Raw genomic sequence first — 20,789 nt, forward strand, 5'->3', positions numbered from 1 at the left:
GGGCAGCCCTTGCAAAGAGCTCAACAGAGATGCCCTGCCTAGCAAAACCAACACAATGACTTCCCAGCATCCCAAAAAATACACGATTATCCCGAGGACCCAACAGCAGGGCCCGGAACAGGACCTGGGGTGCTTTGCCCAGCCTCCGCTCGGCTCTCCTTCTTGCTGAGCCCACATTTCCGTGAACTCCACAAAATCCAAGCGTGGCACCTTATTTCTGTAGGTCTCTACAGGACCTATAGGTGCGGTACCACTGAGGCAGCATCATTCAAACGTGCATCTCCCTGCCAAAACCCGCTTAAAAGGGGCCGCAGGAAGGACACGGTGGGTCCTGCTCCCCCAGGGCGGCCGTCTCCATGTCAGGTTACCGCAAGCGTGCCGGCCGGTGGGATTAATCTCTCTCCCTAGACAAAAAGGTGGGCTTATTTCCCGAGAGGTGTCCAAATACACCCAGAGAGCTCCGCAAAAGCAGCGGCCTGCTGGGTGCCTTTTACCCACAGCCATTTGATGAAATTAATGACACAAAAGTAAGTATAAAGGCTAAGACAAATAGAACTGGCAACAACTTGAACCTTTGGCCTGTCCTTTGAAAGTCTCTGGCAAGTCTCAAATCTTCTTGATCTGCTCACTAAAGGGATGACTGTCCCACAATTATTTTCCAAGCATTTGTTGGCAAGTTGGAGGAGGAAAAAGGCATTTCACTGAAGCTGTTAGTACAAAAGCTCAGCTCCAGCCAGGGCCCTGGACTCCACTTCAAATTATAATATTTTAAGTACCTGAAAATAAATATTTTGTCAGCTGCTGAGAATTAAGAAGTAGCTTCGACCTTTCAGAGAGGGGAACCCTGCGGAGAGCGGCGAGCCTCAGAGAGTTAGTTGCAAAACAAGCTTTGCCCAAGCCATTCAACCTGTCTAGCACACACACTAGAATCCTCGCAAGATTCCCGGAGCCTTCTGGGGCACGACGGGCTCTCCTGCACCCAGCAGCTCCTTCTCAGCTGGCAACCCTGCTAACGAAAGGCACTGAGGCAGCACTGTCCTATAAACTGGGTGCTACGAGTGAAATGAGCATCCCTGAGACAGCAACAGTGGTGTGGCAGGGCTTCCCGCGCAGAGACGCCAGTCCGCTCCCGCGCTGCTCATCCGTGCTGTTGCTTCATTCCGTACCATGCCAAGTCCAAGCAATGTCATCCACAAGGATTAAAAATCCTTACTTTTGGTTTTTAACATCAACTCTGGCCGTGGCCAAGCACCCAGACGGATGTACCCATCACCTCTCGGACCTCTGAGCTACGACGAACACCATTCGTGCTCCAGCTATGGCAAAAGGAACCCACACAAAGCAGAAGATCTCCAGGTTTCCAGCAGAGCTCAAAGAGTTAAATCCCTCTCCCTTCCCCCCCAATCTTTCTGCCTTTGGCCTTTAGAGCGGCCCTGGTTGCCAATGAGGACTCATCGAAACACCACGAGGCTGGGCCTGTCAGGAAGGAAACCAGCGCGTCCAGAGTTTTGTTGTTCTAAAGACTCTTTTTTTTTTTAATTTTATTTTACTGCTCAGGAAGGAAGCCAGAGCCTGCGCTTCGACTCCAAGAATGTCGATTACTCATCCTTCCCTGCATTATTTCTTTTATCTCTCACTTTTATCTACCTTACTCCAAATTTTTTCCCTCATTTCTTTCTCTGCAGTTCCAAGCCACTGTTTTCAGCTGTTCATCCAAGTTTCACAAAAAAAAAAAAATAAAAAATTTGGCAACTGTTTCTTCAGAATAAATCCCAATGATCATGTTTATTAAACAGGCCTCCATCCCTCCCCCCATGCAGCCTTTTCAATCCCAGTGCAGCCACCCGGGTACCACGGTCGTAACCACTGCCCTAGCACCTGAGCACCTCCGAAACGTGAACGCAACCACCCTCAGCATACGGCTGCGCTGCGAGAATATCGTAACCCCTGCTTTAAAGATGGGCGATGAGAAATGACTCTGCTTGTCCAAGGTCAATAGAGTCCACGGCACAAGCACAGCCTACGCTCAGGGCTTTGCCCGGACGGCCCTTCCCTCTTCCTGCTCTGCGTGTTGGCGAGGAGGAGGAGGCACGCTCAGCTCTGCCAATACACGTGCCCTTCTTCTTCAATGCCCCCACACCAGTCAGACTAGAAATGTGCAAAGAATCGGTATGTGACGAGTTCATGACACATTTCCTTAGCTGAAAAAAACCGTGCCATGGGTCCTGGATGATCCAAACGTCAGTGAAGCCACCTGAGTACATAGCAGAGGGACTATCAGCAAGTGGTGTCTAACTGCCCTTCGCCTCCCGGGGTCTGCAAAATCCATCACACCACCCAGGGATTTCCTTTTCTTCTTTGCCCAGGTGCAGCTAACAACCCAGACACGACTGGCAACATCTGGGAGAACACAGACCCAGATGTTTCTTATTGACATCGTAACCCCCTCCCCAGCCTTCTCCGGGGTCTGCCCGTTCACTGGGGTGGGAGATGCACGCTTGGGTCCTTCCAGCGCTCCTGAAGTGATGACCAAAGGGGAAGCAGTTTTTTTTTTTTAAGATTAAGGCCCCTTCTTCCTTGAGATGTGCCGTAAAACCTGGGGCCTCATCCGGACCACACCATACCCAGCATCCCCAGGCTACAACACCCACAGCATCTGAGCTACAAGCGAGGCCAATTCAAGTCCTCTCTGCCCAGCTCTGTCTTGCTCTAACGCAATCCTCCCGTTTCCGCAGTTAACGTGTTGTTTTCATTTTAAGAGGGAAAATAATGAGATGGTGGGAACATTACTGCTGGCTAATGGAGACGGAGATCTGCAAACTTTCACGGCTTACTTTTTCCAGTATATCCCAGTCCTGATCCAAATATCATCATACTTATTTCAGTCCTGGACCCAACATGGGACTGGACACAACGCATTGGCCAAATTAAGACAGAAATAACTTGTAGCACTTTTCTGCTTCACGCTCTCTCAAAGACCTCTTGCTGACATTTAATTTCTGATCCGCAGACTCCCCGCTTCACCCACTACTGAGTCTCCAGGCGCCTTCCACACGGCTTCCCCCAACGCATTAGCCCCGAGTCCTGAGCGAAGGCAGGCTGCCGAGCGCCGGGACTCTTCCGCAACCAGAACAACGCTTTCAGAGCCACGTTTTTGCGTGTGAACCCCGGCAGGCAGAAAGGACGGAGCGGCACAGACGGTGGCAACCGGGCGCCAGGAGCGGGGACGGCAGGAGCGACGTCAGCAGGGCTGTGCTCCGAGCAAAGGGCAAAAGTGAGGGCGAAGAAGCAGGGTGGTAAGAGTTTAGCTGCTGGTTCTCCCCATCTCCTGTCTAAGGGGCACCTCCTGATGTATGAGTCCACTCAGGCTGGCAACTTTTTGATTGTGACCGTTAAGTTCCTCTGCTCGTGCTCCGCGCGGGGTTACCCAGGTCACTGATTGCTCCTTCATTTCCCTGCTAGAAAAAAAGGCCGCCGGTCAAACTGCCTTCCCGGGGAGGCTGAAGGCAGAAGCTCGGGAGGGAAGAGCTGTCACCCTGGCTAAGGACTTTGCTGGAGGCTCACCTCCAACCCACAGTGCTGGGAATGGCACGTGAAACTGGTTTGCAAGGAGAATAAACCAGAGAAGGAAGCGGGCTTCTGCCGCCCCCTCGACGGTGCTGCAGCATTTGGGATCCCTCTGACCGGCGCTCATACCCAGCACCCAAGATCACAGAATCACAGAATGGTTCGGGTTGGAAGGGACCTTAAAGACCATCCAGTTCCAACCCCCCTGCCCTGGGCAGGGACACCTCCCACTAGACCAGGCTGCTCAAAGCCCCATCCAGCCTGGCCTTGGACACTTCCAGGGATGGGGCGTCCACAGCTTCTCTGAACAACCTGTTCCAGTGCCTCACCACCCTCACAGTAAAGAATTTCTTCCTGATATCTAATCTATATCCCCCCTCTTTTAGTTTGAGGCTGTTACCCCGTGTCAAACCTTCCACCCCCATGGCACTTTCCACCCTTCCACAGCCATCAGGACCTCACAGGACCATCCACACTGCAAACAACGACGAGGAGACAAGGTTCCCTCCGGCCTGCACGGGCCAAAGGTTGGCCTGGGTGCGGGGTGGCTCTGCTGCGGCGCGGCCAGGACGCCCTGATAAGGCTTTGGCTCACCCAGCCCGAGGTGAAGCACTCGGGACGCCATTCGCCCCCACGAGCCCTCCTTCCTCACAAACAGCCTCCCATCACCCCCGGCACAGCGAGGGTCTCCCCGCAAAGAGGACTGGGAGAAAAAAACTCCTAAAGAAATCCTCAATACTGGAAGCAAAATTGGAGGAGAAGGCAGAGCTGTAATGTGGTATCAGGTCTTTTCCTGTCCCGGCACAACCGCCCTCTGCGATGAGGGATTATTATCCTACGCCTCCTTAGAGCCAGGGGTGTTCCAGGACAGACAATTTCCCATGCTGAATGGCTTTGCCAGTCGTTTCTTAATGCGCAGGGAAACAACGTCAAAAAATCAGATGAAAAGGTTGAGTCATTTTTAATTAAAAAAAACCAACCAAACAAACAAACAAAAAACTTAATTTGAAACCAAGTATCAAAAATCCCAATAGCAAGAAGCAGGTCCCTCAGGGCAGTTCCCCGAGTTTTACTTTTTGCTCTGTTTACAAAACCTCTCGCATTTGGTGAGCCTTTCCCCTCCCGGTGGCAGGCTGCTCGCCCGCTGCCCGACACTTTCTGTTTTCGTTTCCATAGCCGAGCGGCAAAGCGCTCCACCTTCCTTCCAAGGAACCGGCCCGCGCTCGGGAAACCGGGAAAGCAGCCGCGCCAGCCAGCCCGGCATCCGCCGCCGGACGCGTCCCGCCACCCTCACCCTCCTCGGGGCTGCGGCAGCGCACACCTGCAGAGCCCAGGCAAGGCTGCGGGATCGCGCCAGCAAAACGCGTCTTTCCAACTTAAAAACAACTGGCGATGTCACTCGGGTGAGAGGTGGTTACTAAGAATCGGTGCTGCTGTTGGGGAAAGCAAGGACACCGCTCCCAGCTCTTCCTTTTCAAGGTTTCCAGAGACACTTAGTGCCTTCCTTTTCCCACTGCAGGACAGCCCGGCGTTCAAAAGAAAAAGTACAAAACACATTCTTGCTCTGCAATTGGGTGAGAGAGCAGATCTCGGCCCCAAGCTGCCCAAAATGGAAGGTTTTAAAACAATACCGATTAGAAACAATGTCCCGCGTGAGGAAAAACATGCTGGAAGCGTCCCACACCTGAACTCAACGGGCAGTTTCACTGTCACCGGGACTCCCTCCCCGCGTCATCTGCGTTTAAGACAATAAATCTCTCTTTGCCCCACTCCTTCCCAGCGTTGCTTTTCCCCTTCTTCTCTTTTGCCCTGGGGACTGCTGCAACTCAAGACGCCAGCAAACGGTCGAAGGAGCGGAGAAAGCGATGGCTAAAGAGTAACACCTGGCTTATCGCAACCACCACCCACGTTTTAAAAAGGCAAGACGAAGAAGAAGGGGACGGGCACAGACAGTGCCCAAATCCACAGTACTTCTTCAGTCAGAGCCTTCATCGACTTGAGGGCTAAGGTGCCAGAGAAGGACTGCCAGTCCGGCCGGCAAATACCCGACCAGCAACAGGAAAGCGGCGGTAAGATGTGAAGGAAACTGAATTTCAGGACGATGAATTTGCCCCGAATATCTGTAACCTGTGAGTTTATATACACAGGGATCGCTCAGGCCAGCAGAGCCCAGCAGGCAAACAGTGAGGTTGCATGAAAAGGGAGAAAAACACACGCACAGACGACGTGCGTAGATCTACAGAAAAAACCCACACGTGCCCTTTTTTAGAGGACGCTGTATAGGAATCCGATCGCACGTTAAATTTCCCAAATAGAAATCTGCTATTCCTGAAGAATTTCAATGCTTTGCATAGCTGAAAAATGTCTTCAGAGGTCCCCAAATCTGCTATTCCACCCTGAAGAAGAGAGGTGAAAAATTCATAGGCCATCAAGCGAACTGACGTGATCGAAGACCACCAGTGACAGGAACCAGGGGATAAAAATTGTCACAATTTGCTTTCAGTGGCTGCTTTTCTTGGAATGTGGTATTACAAGAAAACAACTTTGCCCCCACTATGAATTTGCATTAGAAATCCATAATAAAAATAAAGCTTAATGTTACACAAATGAGTACAGCTCTCTATAGTGCTCCTGATGCAGATTAAGGTTAGGCAGATTTCAGATGACAGTTATTTACCTCGGTCTAACACCATGTATGCACAAATGGAATTTATTTTATAGCTGCAGATATTAGCCAGCAAAGGAGATGAGAGGAGATCTTACAGTCTCGTGTAAAATAAAATTATGTCTGTTTTCTACTCCTTGGAAGGCAAGCAAAGAGGGAAAAATGAATCTGCTGCTAGCGTTTAATGGGACTGGTCTAAATGCCATCAAAAAACGACCAGCAACGATTCACAAACACCTTCACTTCTGTTTTTTCCACGGGGGAATTCCAGAAACTAAGACCTCGTTGCCTTGAACGCTTTCACTCCTACAGAGCAGGATTAGGCCCATGCCTGGGTACGTCTCTTTCCTTCGAGACCTTCAAATTATCAAAGAAAGAGGGGAAAAAAAAAAATAAATCACGGAGGCACTAATGCTTATTCTCTCCCTCCCGAACGCCCGTTCCTGCCCCGCTTCTCCCAATTCCTTATGCAATCGCCACCGATCAACCAGGAAACTGTCGCCAACTCTCGAATTTTGCAAGTTAGCAAGTAAAATAATAAAACAATGTTTTAACTGTCAGAGATCCTGGCTCGCAAAGTGCACTTTGGTCATTTCCTTTAATAACTGTAGTTTAGCAGTAATGATTTATAATAGTTCATAATATTCTACTAACTGTACTATATTAATAATACTAATACTTTGCCCTTGCCTTGCGTCTTCTGTCAGAAGATATCAAAGCGGCACACGCTGCTGCGAGGGAGGTATCGCTGTGTTCCCATTAGGGATCGGGAAACTGCGACTCCGAGCCGTGCCTGAGGCTGGGATTCCCGGTCCCCGACCCAGCTCGGCAGCCCCCGCGTCTGCCTTCACTTCTCCTGCCGTAGTTCCGTGACAGCAGGCCAGTCTGATCGATGGGGCCGAAGATTTAATGTGATTAAACCCTTCGCGGGAAGCAGGGTTTGGCCAGCGGTTTTGGGGGCCGTGGTTTTGATGGGAAATACCGAGCGAGGTGGGGAGTTTGCCCGGCAAACCTGCGATAAATAGGCTCATGCCAGCATTCAGACACGCAGGGAAAAAGAGGAGCCGTAAATATTTACTGTACCCATGCCCATCCCTCCAGTGGGAGATGGATAAATATGACATTTAGGTGATGCTCGGTGCTCCGGGGACGGCGGTTACGAGCCCTGACACCAAGTCCCGGGGAATCCAAAAGGGAAGAGAAAGGGCAGGAGGCATCGCTGGCGTGGCTGAGACGACATGAAAGCTGGCCGGATGGCAGCGGCTGCGCGGGGAAACATTTTGGAGGAGAAAACAGCCCCAGCCCTCCCCCTCAAACGATCAATTAAAAGCCATCCTTCTGCCGAGAGCCGGGCGAGGACAGCAAATGAGGGCTGCGAGGGGACCAGCCGCCCGGCCGGGCTCTGCATGACAATTGACGGGAAGGGGAGGCCGGAGGGGCGGCCCCATCCCTCCTCTCACCATGGTGATTTGGTATTCCGAGTGCGCCAGATAGCCCCCAATAACAGAAAGAGAAATATAAACTGGAGACCGGCAGATCCAAGGCAGGCCAGATGGCCCCGCAGCCGGCAGGGGCTGCTCCCATCCAGCCCTTCCCCACTTTAACTGTTCAAACATTTCTTTATCCCGACAAGACAATTAAGCCGAACAGCATGGAAAAGGAGTCTCGGCAACAGTTTGCAGAGGGAGCGTGAAGGTTTGTTGCCAGAAAAGCAGAAAAAGGAGGCGGCTGCTGCATACTCCCAGGCGTCCACGCAGTGCACCTCTCTCCAGGAGGACGGCGGCGCGTTTTCGGTGGTGAGACAGGGATGGACATGTGTCCCTCGTCTCTGCTACTGCCCATCCGCCTGCCCACCCCTCCAGGAAATCCACTGTTGCTCCTTCCCTCCTCCTACATCATGCAGGGCAACGCAGGGCGGAAAGCAAGTGTTCCACTCGATTTATTTCATTATTTCGTAAGCAATGTTAAGCTTGCAATTTCCCATGGTCACGGCTGATTATTATTAGCAACACAGCATCACTTCACTTTAGACCCCAGATTTTACCAGCCTTGGAAGTGGTGCATCCCAGCAGGAAGGGCGGTGAGCGTGAGCGATGGATATGTGGACACATGCATTCCCCCTCCAACCCATTGTTCTGCCACAGAATATAAGAAGATAAACCTTCTTCCCCCCAGCACACGTACATACGTACACACGCAGCTCTCCCCATAGGTCCCAGCCCATAAACACAAAGCCCAACACACACACGTCTGAGTGGGTGGGTGACTTTAGAGACAGTCCTCGGTCTGATTTCCAAAGCACTACGTTATTCAGGAATTCAAGCTGTGGTCATCGTAGCCCCGATGTCCACCACCTGAAGTGCAATTTGCATTTCATCAATAACAAACCAGTTGTTTCAAAAGGAAAACTAACTCCATGCTAAAGATGTCCTTTCCAACCCTAAAGTGGAACAAAGAGCTCACTAACACGGCGCACAACCTCTCTTGCAAGACCTCTGGTTGCAGGACAGACCCGACTGTGTCCAGATAACCAAGGTTAACTAGGATTATACAAAATAATAATCAAAATAACATTAATAAAACCAGCCACACTTTACTCACTGGTCCCCAAGAGATGAGCAAGGGCTGCAGCCTGCTCACCAACCCCATCGCTCATCCCCATCACCGGGAGCTGGGCAAGAGCCGCCAGCCGCAGCAGGGAGACAGGGGCCAGGAGAGCTGGTGGCCAGGATGTAGAAGGTCACCTTGACACATCAGGCTGTTGCTCCGCAAGAAGTCACAGACAACACAAGATGAAGACCAAGCAGCATGAGGAAACCATCTTCTGTGGTCCCAGGGAGGCTGGGGGCACGGGCAGCCTTGCAGGGATGGCAGAGGTGTCCACTCTGACAAGGTCCAGCTCTTTGCCAAGAGATCCCGGCTTCGGCATGGACCTCTGCCTGTCACTTTGCGGGAAAGCGATGCCATGGTGACTGGGTACAGAAGGCCACTGGGACAGTTTTTATTAGAAGCAAAGAATAAAAGCGGGGATCTTTATTTTTTTTTTTTTTCTGATTTTAAAACAGGGCTATAGATCTCTTTTGCAGAAAGGAACATGCCATTTATTTCCACTCCTTCTAGGAATCTCAACTATTGTACGCTTATTAAAGGAAACCCATAAAATATGTCTCCCGGTGTCTTTAACACATGCTTTACAAGAAGCCCCTAAACTCTAACAAATGGCGTTATTTTTCTCAGTAAGCACCTAAGAGAACGGCCCCATCCAGTACACGTTACGTCTGCTTGTCCCTGGAAAGGCTCCACTTTTCTACGTGCTCCCCGTACGCTCCATCGCGCCGGATGTCCTGAGTACCCGCATTTGACAGCGAGAGGCGGCTTGCCCAAACGCAGATGTCTCGGCCCAATTTGCTGAGTAACAAGGGGCATAATCCCACCCGGATGCACCCCACGGGAGATGCCCTCCCTTCCGGGGATGCACGGCGCGGGTACCACTGGCGAGCAGCGCCCTGCTTTAAAAGTAAGGAAAGGTTCTCCCGAAAGACGGAGCCATCTCTGCCTCACAGGTGTGCATCTTACAGGGCCAGGTGCCAATCTGGGTTACATCAGCACACATCCCAAATAATTTTCCTGACTTCTGCGGATTTCCTCCACTGGTGAAAAAGAGGATGAGACTTTGCTCCCATGATGCCGGGGACTGGATAGAGCAACTCCCGAACGCTCCTTGACGTGAAAAAGCCTGACTTTGGATTCCCGTTTTGCTGCAAAGTATCTCAAGCGTAAATCTATTCTTTGGGAAAATTAAAACTCAGTGCATTGAATTCCGTTTTTTTTTAAACTAAAAAAGAAAAAAAACAAGTTTCTTAGAAAATCACCTTTTAAGCTATGGGGTGAAACAGACGTTTTAATGAGCAAGTCAGAAAAGGTTCTTGTGCAGTGGTACAGAAGAATACGCCGTGCACTCACAGCAATTCACCTTCCACGTAACACAAACCCTTTCAGGAATCTGGAAAATACAACTACAGGATTGAGCTCTGCAAATCGGAAAAGCACCCGTTAGACACGTAAAGGTGCTGCTGGTCTGAGAAAATTTTACAATTTTTTGCTCGCTGTTGTAGAAAAGCCGCATTACATTTTTTGCTTAGAGTCTACAGCCACCTACCTGCGACAGATTCTCCATCAGGAGCACAAGTAGGCGGCTTTTACAACGGGTTACATTTAACAATTACGCAAGGGATCCCCAAAACTTCTCAGGGGCCAATAATAAGAGATGACAACCCCCTCCCTCGAAGTATGCATTTACGTAGAAACTCCAAATATATCTAGGCAAATGTCAACGCAGAACGGGATCACAGTTACATCTGTAAACTGCGGTCTCTCCAATTCCTCCTTGCGGAAGTTTTTCCTTTTCTAATGGCCAACATCAAAGACCATTAGGATCCTCTAAAAAGCCCCGCCGCTCGCTCCCTCGGCCTCCAGCAAACACACCCATGCGTGCGTGTGCACACGCCAAATAAACTCGCCGCGTTAATGGAGCGAAGTTTCCATGGCGCAGTATCTAGATGTGATGGGGATATGACACAGAGCCAACAGACATATTTGGTGTGCGCTGTCCCGGTAGTTACGGAAGAATTTTAATGTCGGTGCAATGCCAGATGCAGAGGGATGCTGCATTTGCTGGGCTCTACCCTGCGGGCCACTGTCTTAAAGAAATTCAACAACGCGGGTGAGAAAAAAAAAAAACAATAGAAGAAAACATATTCCACTTCTGCCCAAGTTTTCCAAGCTGCCTTGCAAAGTTGTTTTTTATTTAATTCTGCTTCCTTTCCCCAGCACTTCCCCTGCCGCAGCGCTGGCGGGGGCCGGCTGTCCCCCCGCCCTCCTCTCCCTCGCCCCCTCCGCTCCCGGGAAGGAGGGGGACCCACCACCTTCGGCACACACTGTTGGCAAAGGCAAGGCACGGCAGCGGACGGGGATGCATCTGTCCGTCCACCCGCAGCTGCGCTCCGCGGGGTCTAATTCATTTAACAGATTTACTTCTCTAAGGGGGGTGTCTGACAGGATTTTGCTAGCAAGATCCATGGCAGCTGATGCGCTCTAAATTCATTTAGCTGGCGGACCCGCTCCTCCACCGCTATCTCCCGGCGTATTCTTTGGAGCCGAGCTTCATTTCCACGGCCAGGTTATATCGATAAGGGGAAGAGCATCGACAAAGATGTCTCTAAGCCTCACCATCTCACCTGCCTCCCCCCGCCCCCGCCCCCCCTCCCCACCCCAAGGATAATTATATCACACACATACGCATCCACACACGTTCCCACCTACAGCCGCTTCCCCTCCGGACCCAAAAGGAGGGAGAGGAGATGCTGAACGATGAAAGGAGCTTACGGCACAAAAAGTAGCACGGTCAGGGGTGGATGAAAAGGAGAGGGGGGAGAGAGATAAGAGATCACATTCGTAGCGCGAGGAATACGCTGCTTCTGCCTTCAGTGGGAACCGTCCTACCCTCGCAAACGCCGACGTAAAAGACACACTTGCAGCATATTTCAAAACCAAAGAGCGATGGATTTACAAGGCAGGTTGATTTTATGACGACTTTTATTGAAAAGGTACGCTGGGTTTAGGCAGATGCCTTTTAGCGCCGGTAAGTTAGCACAGTGCCTAATTCAAGGAGACAGCCTGAGGAAGCAGCGCCGACAGGGGAGAGAGAGCCACAATGTCTCTATTACTCTCCTCGGCATCATAAAGGGGAGAAGAAAAATCACGTCTGAAAGGGAGAGGAAGGAGCGGGCCAGCAGGTTTTCCTTGCAAAAAAAAATAAAAAAAAAAAATACAGTAATAACAACAACAGCTATAAAATTGTTTTCTAGGAAGAAAATTCAACAGAACAAAGGAGCCCACGTGAAAAGCAAACCACTCGCTCCTTGGTCTACAGGTTCTGGGTTTACAGGAAAACTCTCCTCCTAAGTTAGCGCCCTGCTTCGGGGTACCAGGCTCTGCCGCCGCCACACCGCTCTCCATGGCCGGGGGGGGTCACCTCCCAGCTCAGCAAAGCTGGAAGCCTGCCCTTCCCGGAGGATGGCTCGGCCCCTCCGTGTAGGCAACACCGCGAGGGACAGGGTGGTGGGGGAGCAGGGAGGTACAGCCACGAGCACGAGGACCGGTTCCCTTCAGTCCAACCACCGTTCCGCAAAAGGGCACGCTGCATTTCGACGGGCGCCAAAGGAGGGAAACACCCCGAGAAAGGACACGGCGCAACAGCTGATTGAATTGCAAGAACGGATCCGGGTTTCTGCCTCGGTGGCCAGGAACATTCTTAAGTTAACCAGAGGAAAAGGCACTTTTGTCCTAACCTGAGGCACGAATCCTGAAGGTGGTGATGCATTTGCTCTGAGAACGGTGTGCATGAAGAAAAGGTCAGAACGAAATACCTGGAGAAGCAGGGGGTACGCGTGTGCTGCGAGCTCTGGGAAAGTTTATGGCTACACGCTCCAGCTGAATCCCTGTTTCACACACATCTAATCCCTGTTTACACACATACATGTACCAGCACCTACAGCCTCCCTCGCACGGGAGCACGCGCATCTTTCTGCATGGTCAACTTTGTCTCTCCAGCTGCGTGCTGGAGGACAAGTTTCCTTCAAGAGCGCCTCACCTTAAAATCTGTCAATGTCCACTTAGAAGAGACAAGGCAATTCTGCGTGGCTGAGCTTGGCAGGCAGGAAAGGCTGGTTTTCCTCTGCCCTCAGCAAGAGCCGCAGCGCTGCGGGACAATCACCTGTTGAGTATCTCAACCAGGCGCAACTAAAGAAGAACCAACAAGTCAACGGAGGTACTTACATCTGTCACTTCGGTCTTCGGGACTGGATGAGGTCTCCCGGTCGGAAATGAGGCCAGAAACGGCAAAGATCTTCTTCCCCGTATCATCAACTTTGAGGGAGCCGGGGGAGCTGGAGGGGAGCTGGGTGCCAAACTCGTACTCCTTCCCATCAGCGTCCGAGAAGCGCAGATGGGGTGAGTCAGTGTCATGGCAGTTTTTCAGGCGCTTGGCCGGCGTGAAGGCTGACTGGTAGCTCTCCCGGTCTTCAGTAGATGCAAAGGGGCGGAAAGCCCCAACGCCGCTGTGGTTCAACATACTGATCGGGGTGCAGTCCAGGTTGGGGGGTGCAAACTGAGGGTGGAGGTGAAGCAAGGATGGAGGAAAGTCGCGGTTTGCAAACGCTCCCGGCACCCCGCCTTGCCGGTGATACATGGAGGCAAAAGTATATGAGCCATTGGTAAAGGGAATATGCACGTCCTTATCTGCTGACACGGGGACCCCAAAAGGCCTCGGCTGCTGGCAGGGAATGGAAGCATCGCGGCTGGCTTCGGCGGTGGAGGCAAGAACCATCAGCGCTGGGGAGGCCAGCGGGTTGGGGAGATAGGGTGAGTTCTCCATCTTGAACGCTGCCCGGTGTAAGTCCATCGGAGTCTCTTTCCTCAGCAGGATCACAAGCGGAATGATCTTCCCCGGAAGGAAAGCAAAGCGATGCCTGGCAATGGAGCGGGGAAAATTACTGGAGCATCATCACCCTCCGAACGCTGCAAGGAAACAGAAAAGAAAAGAAAAAGAAAAGAAAAGAAAAGAAAAAAAAACACAAGCGGTTAGGTTTCTGCGCTCATCTCCCCGGGACGCTCCAGCGGCAGGGTGGCCACATGTGTTACAACCCACCGGCCGGAGACGCGCCACTGTTCTCATTCAAGAAAATCAATAGACAACTTCACACACTAGTGGAACCAGCTCTGGCCCCTCCAGGTTAAAGGGGATCATCCAGTGCAAGACAAATGAAAGGCAAAGCAACCATAATAACATGCAGATTTAATAACCCACTAATAAACAACGTTCGGTCTAAAATTAAGATAGTCACTCCAAATTGTAATTGGAATTTTATACGGCAAAAGAGGCACGTACATGTAATTGCAATAAGCTTAAGAAAGCCCACACATACACACACCACTGTTTGCTTGGGGGGGGGGGATGGAGGGGTGGGTGTTGTGCATGTGGAATCGACATAAAAATATTTATTGTACATAGTTACCCAAATAAGCCAGCGTACATGGTTATGCCGTACGTGATGCCTAAGACACACAGCACACTCGGGTATTTTCTCTCACTCTCGCAGTATATATGGGTAGGTAAGTACTTGCACACACAGTACTTGATGCCATCATATATATATATACATATATATATATATTCACACACTGTTGGAATGTAGGAATGTGACTGTGCGTGGGTGCGTGTGTGTGATACGCAAACACCCCCGCGTGCACGCAGGGTCCCTCTTCGCCAAAGGAGAAGAGACTTCCCCAGCAAAACGCCTGGCGTCTCTGACAATATTTAAAATCATAATGGGTGCTTCTGCCATCTGATCTCTGCAAGCGTCTGCCTTTCGGGTCGGGGACAAGAGAGAATGGATCAGTAATTTTAGTTCCTAATGCACTCACTCTTAAGTAGATTTGTAAACTGCCCTGGATGTGCCATTAACATTTAGAGGAAAATGTTAACCAAATTTCTGCCTCGCATCTCGCTGAGCCTCCCAGGTTGGCTGCAGCCACCCAGCCAGCCACCACCCCCTCCCCGGGTGAAAGACGGGAAAACGCTCCTTTCTGCATCTCCCCCACTTCGCTCCGGCTTTTTGTGTCGTTATTTTCTCCCCCCAATCAATCTCGTGTCTTTTCTTTTAAGCTTCCGCCGCCTGCCATTCAGGCCCCACAACCCAGCTTAAAATACAAGGACTATAACTTTGAAACAATATACTAGCCGCCGGAGCTCAAAGGGCCAGAAAAATCATATAATAATAAAAAGCTGTTACAAATTGTGCCTCTTAAATCCAGAGGGTCAAACATCTCAAATAAAACTTAGTGAAAGAGTGTCTCCCTAATGGAGTGCCTTTTGTACTCCATGAATGAGGGAGCCTAGGTTAACAAAGTGTATGAAATCCAGTCTGCGGCTTTAATGCAGTTCAGTGATAACATTTCCTCTCTCCCATCCTGTACCCAGCCGCTCCACTGACTGTTATTAATTGTGAAGATGAGTGGACATCATCTCTCCGCTTCCTCATTTGGCACCCATCCTTACAGACATCGTTGCTAAATTACCAGATTATGTATCTCGCATTAATGGGTTCGCTCTCTTCCAAATTTGAAATAACTTTCCCGCGGAGTTCTCGCCGCCGAGAGCGAGGGGCAGAGGGAGACGCGAGGGGTGCCAAGGGCATCCTGGTCGGCGCTGCGGACGTGGGTACACTCGGTCCCCTGCGTCCCCCCAGGCTGAGGGAAAACTGGAGGTCAGGAAACTGCAGCCACCGGCACATTTGGGGTTGCGGGGGGCTTATGCAACCGCCTAAATGTATAGAGATATACACACACACACACACACGATTATGTATCTAAAGAGACGCGTGCAAATAAGCCACCGTTCTCAGAAACAAACAATCATTAACATGGAAGCGAAACTGAGCAATCACGGGAAAACACGGATTTCCAGGGGAAGGGGGGGGGGGGGAAGAAAAAGCCACCACCTCTGCCTCCTTTTCTATTTTTACTTGTGCTATCACCCCATTACGTTAAATGTATTTCATAAATTAGTAATCTGGCCGCAACACTTGACACTCCTGTAGGATACTGTGAATCACTACGGCCGTTTATTCGTTTGCAAACTTCATTACGCTGGGAATAAATCAACACATTACAATATCTGGGCCAGCCAAATTTAATTTTTTTTCAGCTCCCACTTCCTTTTTCGTTCTCTCTCGCTCCCTTCTCGCCCAGCACCTCCCCACCCCCAGCAACAGGGACAGATTAGACTGCGGCGGACCAGTCATTATGAAAATCTATCGTTAATACACTCCCAATGTCAAAATGTCATAGGTTTAAATACAGAACCCCAAAATAAGAAAACTAGCCGACCTTCTTAATTAAAAAAATATGGATTGCAGGGTAATCAGCTGGAGGGAACGTTTGGGTGCCGGGAAGGCAGTGGGCACAGGCGGAGTGAGGAACTGCTACTTTTCTGCCTCTATGCTGATTTTTTTTAATTTAGCACCTCGCGCAAATCCAGATTAAAATAACTCCGGCTATTGATCCGAGCAGTGGAATTGACATTAATTTTAGTTCACTTCTCACTTTGCAAAGGGATCAATAGGAAGTAATAACAGCTGACATCCCCGCTGAAAGGAGGAGAAAAGACGGGCTAGGGACAGAAATCGAAAAGCAACCAAATAAATCAGCAGCTACTTTTCCACGGCATCAGACAAACTCCAAACAGATTGCAAAAAGTCTTTGTTGAATTAACTAAACAAGGAGTAGAGGGAGGGGGGGTGGAGATCAATCTAGGAAGCTACATAAAGTGTCTACCAAGTATGAAGGTTAGACGGCCAGACTGAAAACAAACTGGGGCTTTTTTAAATTTATTTTTTTCCATGGCTACCTATATGCCCAGTTATCGCTTTTTAGAGCTACCCTGCAGAAGGTGTATACAAATTACCTGTGTAATCGTGTACGCTACCAATGACAAGGCTAAGCACGCCACAACCGAGACAAATTGAATCAACAGCCTTTAGCACTGAACCATAAAAAAAAAAAATTAAAATAAAAAAAAATAAAATAAAAATCTCTCACCGAGGAACAAGTTGCAATCAGTTATCTCTGGCTCAGTTTTGGTTCCTCCGCTTACGAAGGTTGCGGCACTGCGCTGAATTAGTTAAGAGAAAAGTCTGATAAAAGTAGGAGAAGCCATGACAGAGCTGGATTGAGCAGGCATCACCCGCACCCAGCAAGTGGAGAAAACAGCAGTGACCACTGGTTATAAACGTAAAACCCACTTGCTAATCAGCCTGCAAAGGAACACGCACATATGCAAGCACATGCACACCCCATCCGCAGCCAGCAGATCTGCAAATCTTTTACTAAAACGTTACTCGGAGTTCCTATTGCTAAATCACCTCTCTGCTATCGATTAAAATAAATAAAAACGCACCACGCTGGTTTTCTACAACAGGTTGCATTTTTGCGGTCTCTCAACCATTTCCAAATGCCAGAGATTAAAATAATGGGGCAAATTAACATTTTTCTCCCTCCAGAAACAAAGTTTTCTGGGGGAAAAAAAATTAATTAACAAGCTATAGGGGGGAAAAAAAAAAAAGAAAGATTAAAACAATAGGAAATCCAGGAAAATTGATGATGCATGTAAATTAGGAAAGACCCAGGAAAAAAAATTCACAATATCCATTTACATTAAAAAGTTTTTTCCCCATAAATGTCAAGTAGGAATTTAGAAATATGCTCTGCGCAGAAAAGCCAAAGATTATAAAACAAAATAATGCCAGCTGTTTGGGGATTTAAGTGCTCAAATGGATTATATATTTGAACCAAACTGGATTTCCTTATAATAAATAAAACAAATGCAAGCTCGAAAGCCAACAAAGGAGAGCTCTCATCACTGGATTAAGATACAAAGGAAAAACAGTTAATTTTTTTTTCTCTCTTCCCCCCCCCCCCCCCCCCCCCCAACGCGTGAAATATGCCAACTGCAGCCGCACACCCGGGCAGCTGCTGTGAAAACGGGTTTAAAGGGAAAAGAAAAATATAAAAATTTAAAAAAAAAAAAAAAAAAAGAGGAAAGCGGGGAGCGGAGGAACCGGCGGCGGGGACGGTCGGAGCCGCCAGCCCCGGCCCCGGCCCCGGGCGGCTCCGCCGGGCAGCGCAGCCCGGCCTCTGCCCCCCTCGCCCCGCTTTTGTTTTGCAGCAAACTTCTTCTTCTTAAAAAAAAAGAAAAATTAAAAAATCTATTATTAATTTTTTTTTAAGGAAAAAAAGGGGGGGGGGGGATAAAAGCCCCCGGGCGCAGAGGGTGCTCCCCGCGGCGGCGGGAGGGAGGGAGGGAGGAAGCGCCGGGGGTTTGGCAAGAGAGGAAAAAAAAAAAAAAAAAGAGGGAAAGAAGGAAAAAAAAATACAACTCAACAACCTACCCAGGGTTTTACCGGCCGCTTCACCCCCCCCCCCCCGGCCCCGCTCCCAACTTGGCGAAATCCGAAGGAAAACCGGCGTGGCCCCGGGGGGAAGCGCCGCTCCGCCAGGCGAGCCCCGGTACCGGGCACCGGCCACCTCCGGCAGCGGGATGGCGACCGGGCTGGCAACCCGCCGGCCGTCCCCTTTACCTCCCGCTCACGATTTTTCTGCCCCCCCCCCGCCCCGGCGTGTTAAATAAACCCAAATAAAATAAAATAAGAAGGGGGCGAGCCCCGGGCTGGATGGAGCCTACCGAGACCGCCGAGCCCCGCCGGCAAATTAAACAGGTGTTTGGCGGGGCTGCGGGCACGGCTCGGTACGGCCCGGTACGGCCCCCCCCCGCCCCGGTCCCGACCGGCCCCCGCCGGGAAGTGGCGATCGGGGCGCAACCGGGGCCGCTCCGCTCCTGCCTTCCTCGGGAATGATTCACTCCCGGGGAAGGAGTTGTGGGGGGCGGGGGGGGAGTCGGCGGTGCGGTCCCTACAGCCCGTTAAGTCGCCTTCCCCCCCCCGCCCCCCGACTCCTTTCCTCCTCCTTAAACCCCCAAGTCAGAAAGATCATCAAACGCCAAGATGACCAGAGTTGTTTGGATTTATTGCAACAATCACTTACCATACACATTTCCTGTGGGGAAGGATAAGCATTCAATACAACTCTTTAAGTAGACAGTTCCTAATGATTTCATTGTGGTCAACCAGATGGTTTTTATGTATTTAGATCTGAAGGTGAAGAATTATTTTCCATGCTTCCAAACCTATTTACAGACTTCCCCGGTCTAGAGCTGGGGTTGTTGGGTTAAAAGAAAGAAAATCCTGCGATTTCTCTATCGCATCGCTGGATGATCCAGAAAGTTTTCTAAGGGACCTAAAGCGAAAACAGGGATAATTCCTTTCACCTCTTCTGGCTTCCCAAGCTACGCCATTCACATGTGGAGTAATTTTAGCTCATTCGTTGAATAACGCTGACAATTTAAACCGCCTCTCTACCTTTGTTTTACCTGCGATAATAAAAGCAGCACAACCCCGCGTGGGAGATCCAGGCGGTCGGTTCCTACCTGCGAGCAGCCGGGGGACAAGGGCGGCAATCTTTTAGGGATGAAGGACCCGAAGGAGGGGCGAGGATGTTGAACAAACTTCAGCCTCGGCCAAAATTAAGCTAAGTGGCGACTTAACAACGCGCGTTTAAAAAAATAAATAAATAAATAAAAATAAAAATAAAAATAAAAACCAAACCAACAATTCGGTCTTCGAGCGGGGATCGCGCATTTTTGGTACGGCTTAAAACTAACGTTCACCCGGGGGACTGCACGATTGCAAAAATGAAAGCTTCGGAGTAAATAAAATTACTGGCTGATCGGTGTTTCTTGAGCGCACAGAAACCCTGACGGGTTGTTCTGGTTGTTTGGTTGGGGTTTTTTTGCAGATACTTTTATTGCAAAATAAAAGCCTTAGTTTGTGTATTTGGGGGAAAAAAAAAAACCACAACAACAACAACAAAAAAACCCAAACCAGAACCCCGAAGCCCCGGCGAGTGGATGCGTGGATCTGGTTATTTCCTTTGAAAAAAAGTTTTTTGTTTTGCAGCCGCTGGGAAATGAAATTGTCGCTGCCCAAAGCGACCGTGGAGGGAGCGAGGTGCTGGGCGCAGCGGAGAGAGGCGAGGAGATAACTCCCCGGTTTACCCCACCAAAAAAAATAAGGAAAAAAAAAAAAGAGTTAAAAAAACCCCCAATATCTATTTCGGAGCGCGGGATCTGTGCCGGTCTCTGGGTCCGGCCGGGTCCCCCCCGCCGAGCGCCGTCCCCCGCCGGGCTGCCGCGGCGGTCCCCGGCACCTGATCCCCCCGGTGACTACCGGTCCCCCCCGGAAAGCCACCGGGGGGGGTGGTGGGGGGAGGATCCGGGCAGCTCGGGGCTCGCCGAGGGTGCGGTGGGGGGGGGGGGGGGGGGGGGTCGGCGGGGGGGGCTTTTATCTGCCTTTCCCCTCGGTATTACCATGCTGATCCCCACCCACCCGGCTCCCCGCCGCCGCCGATCCCCGGCTTCCCCGGAGCTGGGGAGGGAGAAGAAGGGGGAAGGGGGAAAGGGCGCGGGGTGGAGGAAGAAGGGGGGGAGGTTGAGGGGGGGGGGGGGGGTTGGGGTTGGGGGGGGAAGAGAAACTTGCCCTGCAAAGTTTGCGTGTGGCCGGGCGGCCCCGGTGGCCGGTACTCACGGTGCGGCTGCCGGCGGGGGCTGCGGGGAACTGGCGGCGTGCGGGGAGCAGGGCAGTCCCGGGCGTGCTGGCCCCGCTGCTCGCCCGCGGCTCGCATGTAGCAGAGCGGGAGGCGGCGGGGGTGCGAGGGAAGGAGCAGTGCTGCCTCTCAGTGCCGGCTCTCATCAGTGAATGAGCCTCCACTCTCCGAGGGACTCCTGCCTGCACACACACACACGCACACACACACACACACACACACGCACACACACACACACACACTCGCACACGGAGCCGGGCTGAGCACTGCATACATTAGG

General features: G+C 50.9%; 1 protein-coding gene across 1 annotated transcript in view; it reads right to left on the reverse strand.

Moving 5' to 3' along the window:
* RNF220 (ring finger protein 220) overlaps nucleotides 1-20,648 on the reverse strand; it is a 235,206-nt gene extending 214,558 nt beyond the window's left edge. The window contains exons 1-2 of the mRNA XM_063343584.1: nucleotides 20,443-20,648; nucleotides 13,070-13,810 (exon numbers count right to left, since the gene is read on the reverse strand). Coding sequence (XP_063199654.1) covers nucleotides 13,070-13,694 — 625 coding nt within the window. The 5' untranslated portion in view covers nucleotides 13,695-13,810; nucleotides 20,443-20,648. The remainder of the gene's footprint in view (nucleotides 1-13,069; nucleotides 13,811-20,442) is intronic.
* Nucleotides 20,649-20,789: the final 141 nt, after the last annotated feature.

Source organism: Chroicocephalus ridibundus, chromosome 8, assembly GCF_963924245.1.
Source record: "Chroicocephalus ridibundus chromosome 8, bChrRid1.1, whole genome shotgun sequence".
Lineage (NCBI taxonomy): Eukaryota > Metazoa > Chordata > Aves > Charadriiformes > Laridae > Chroicocephalus > Chroicocephalus ridibundus.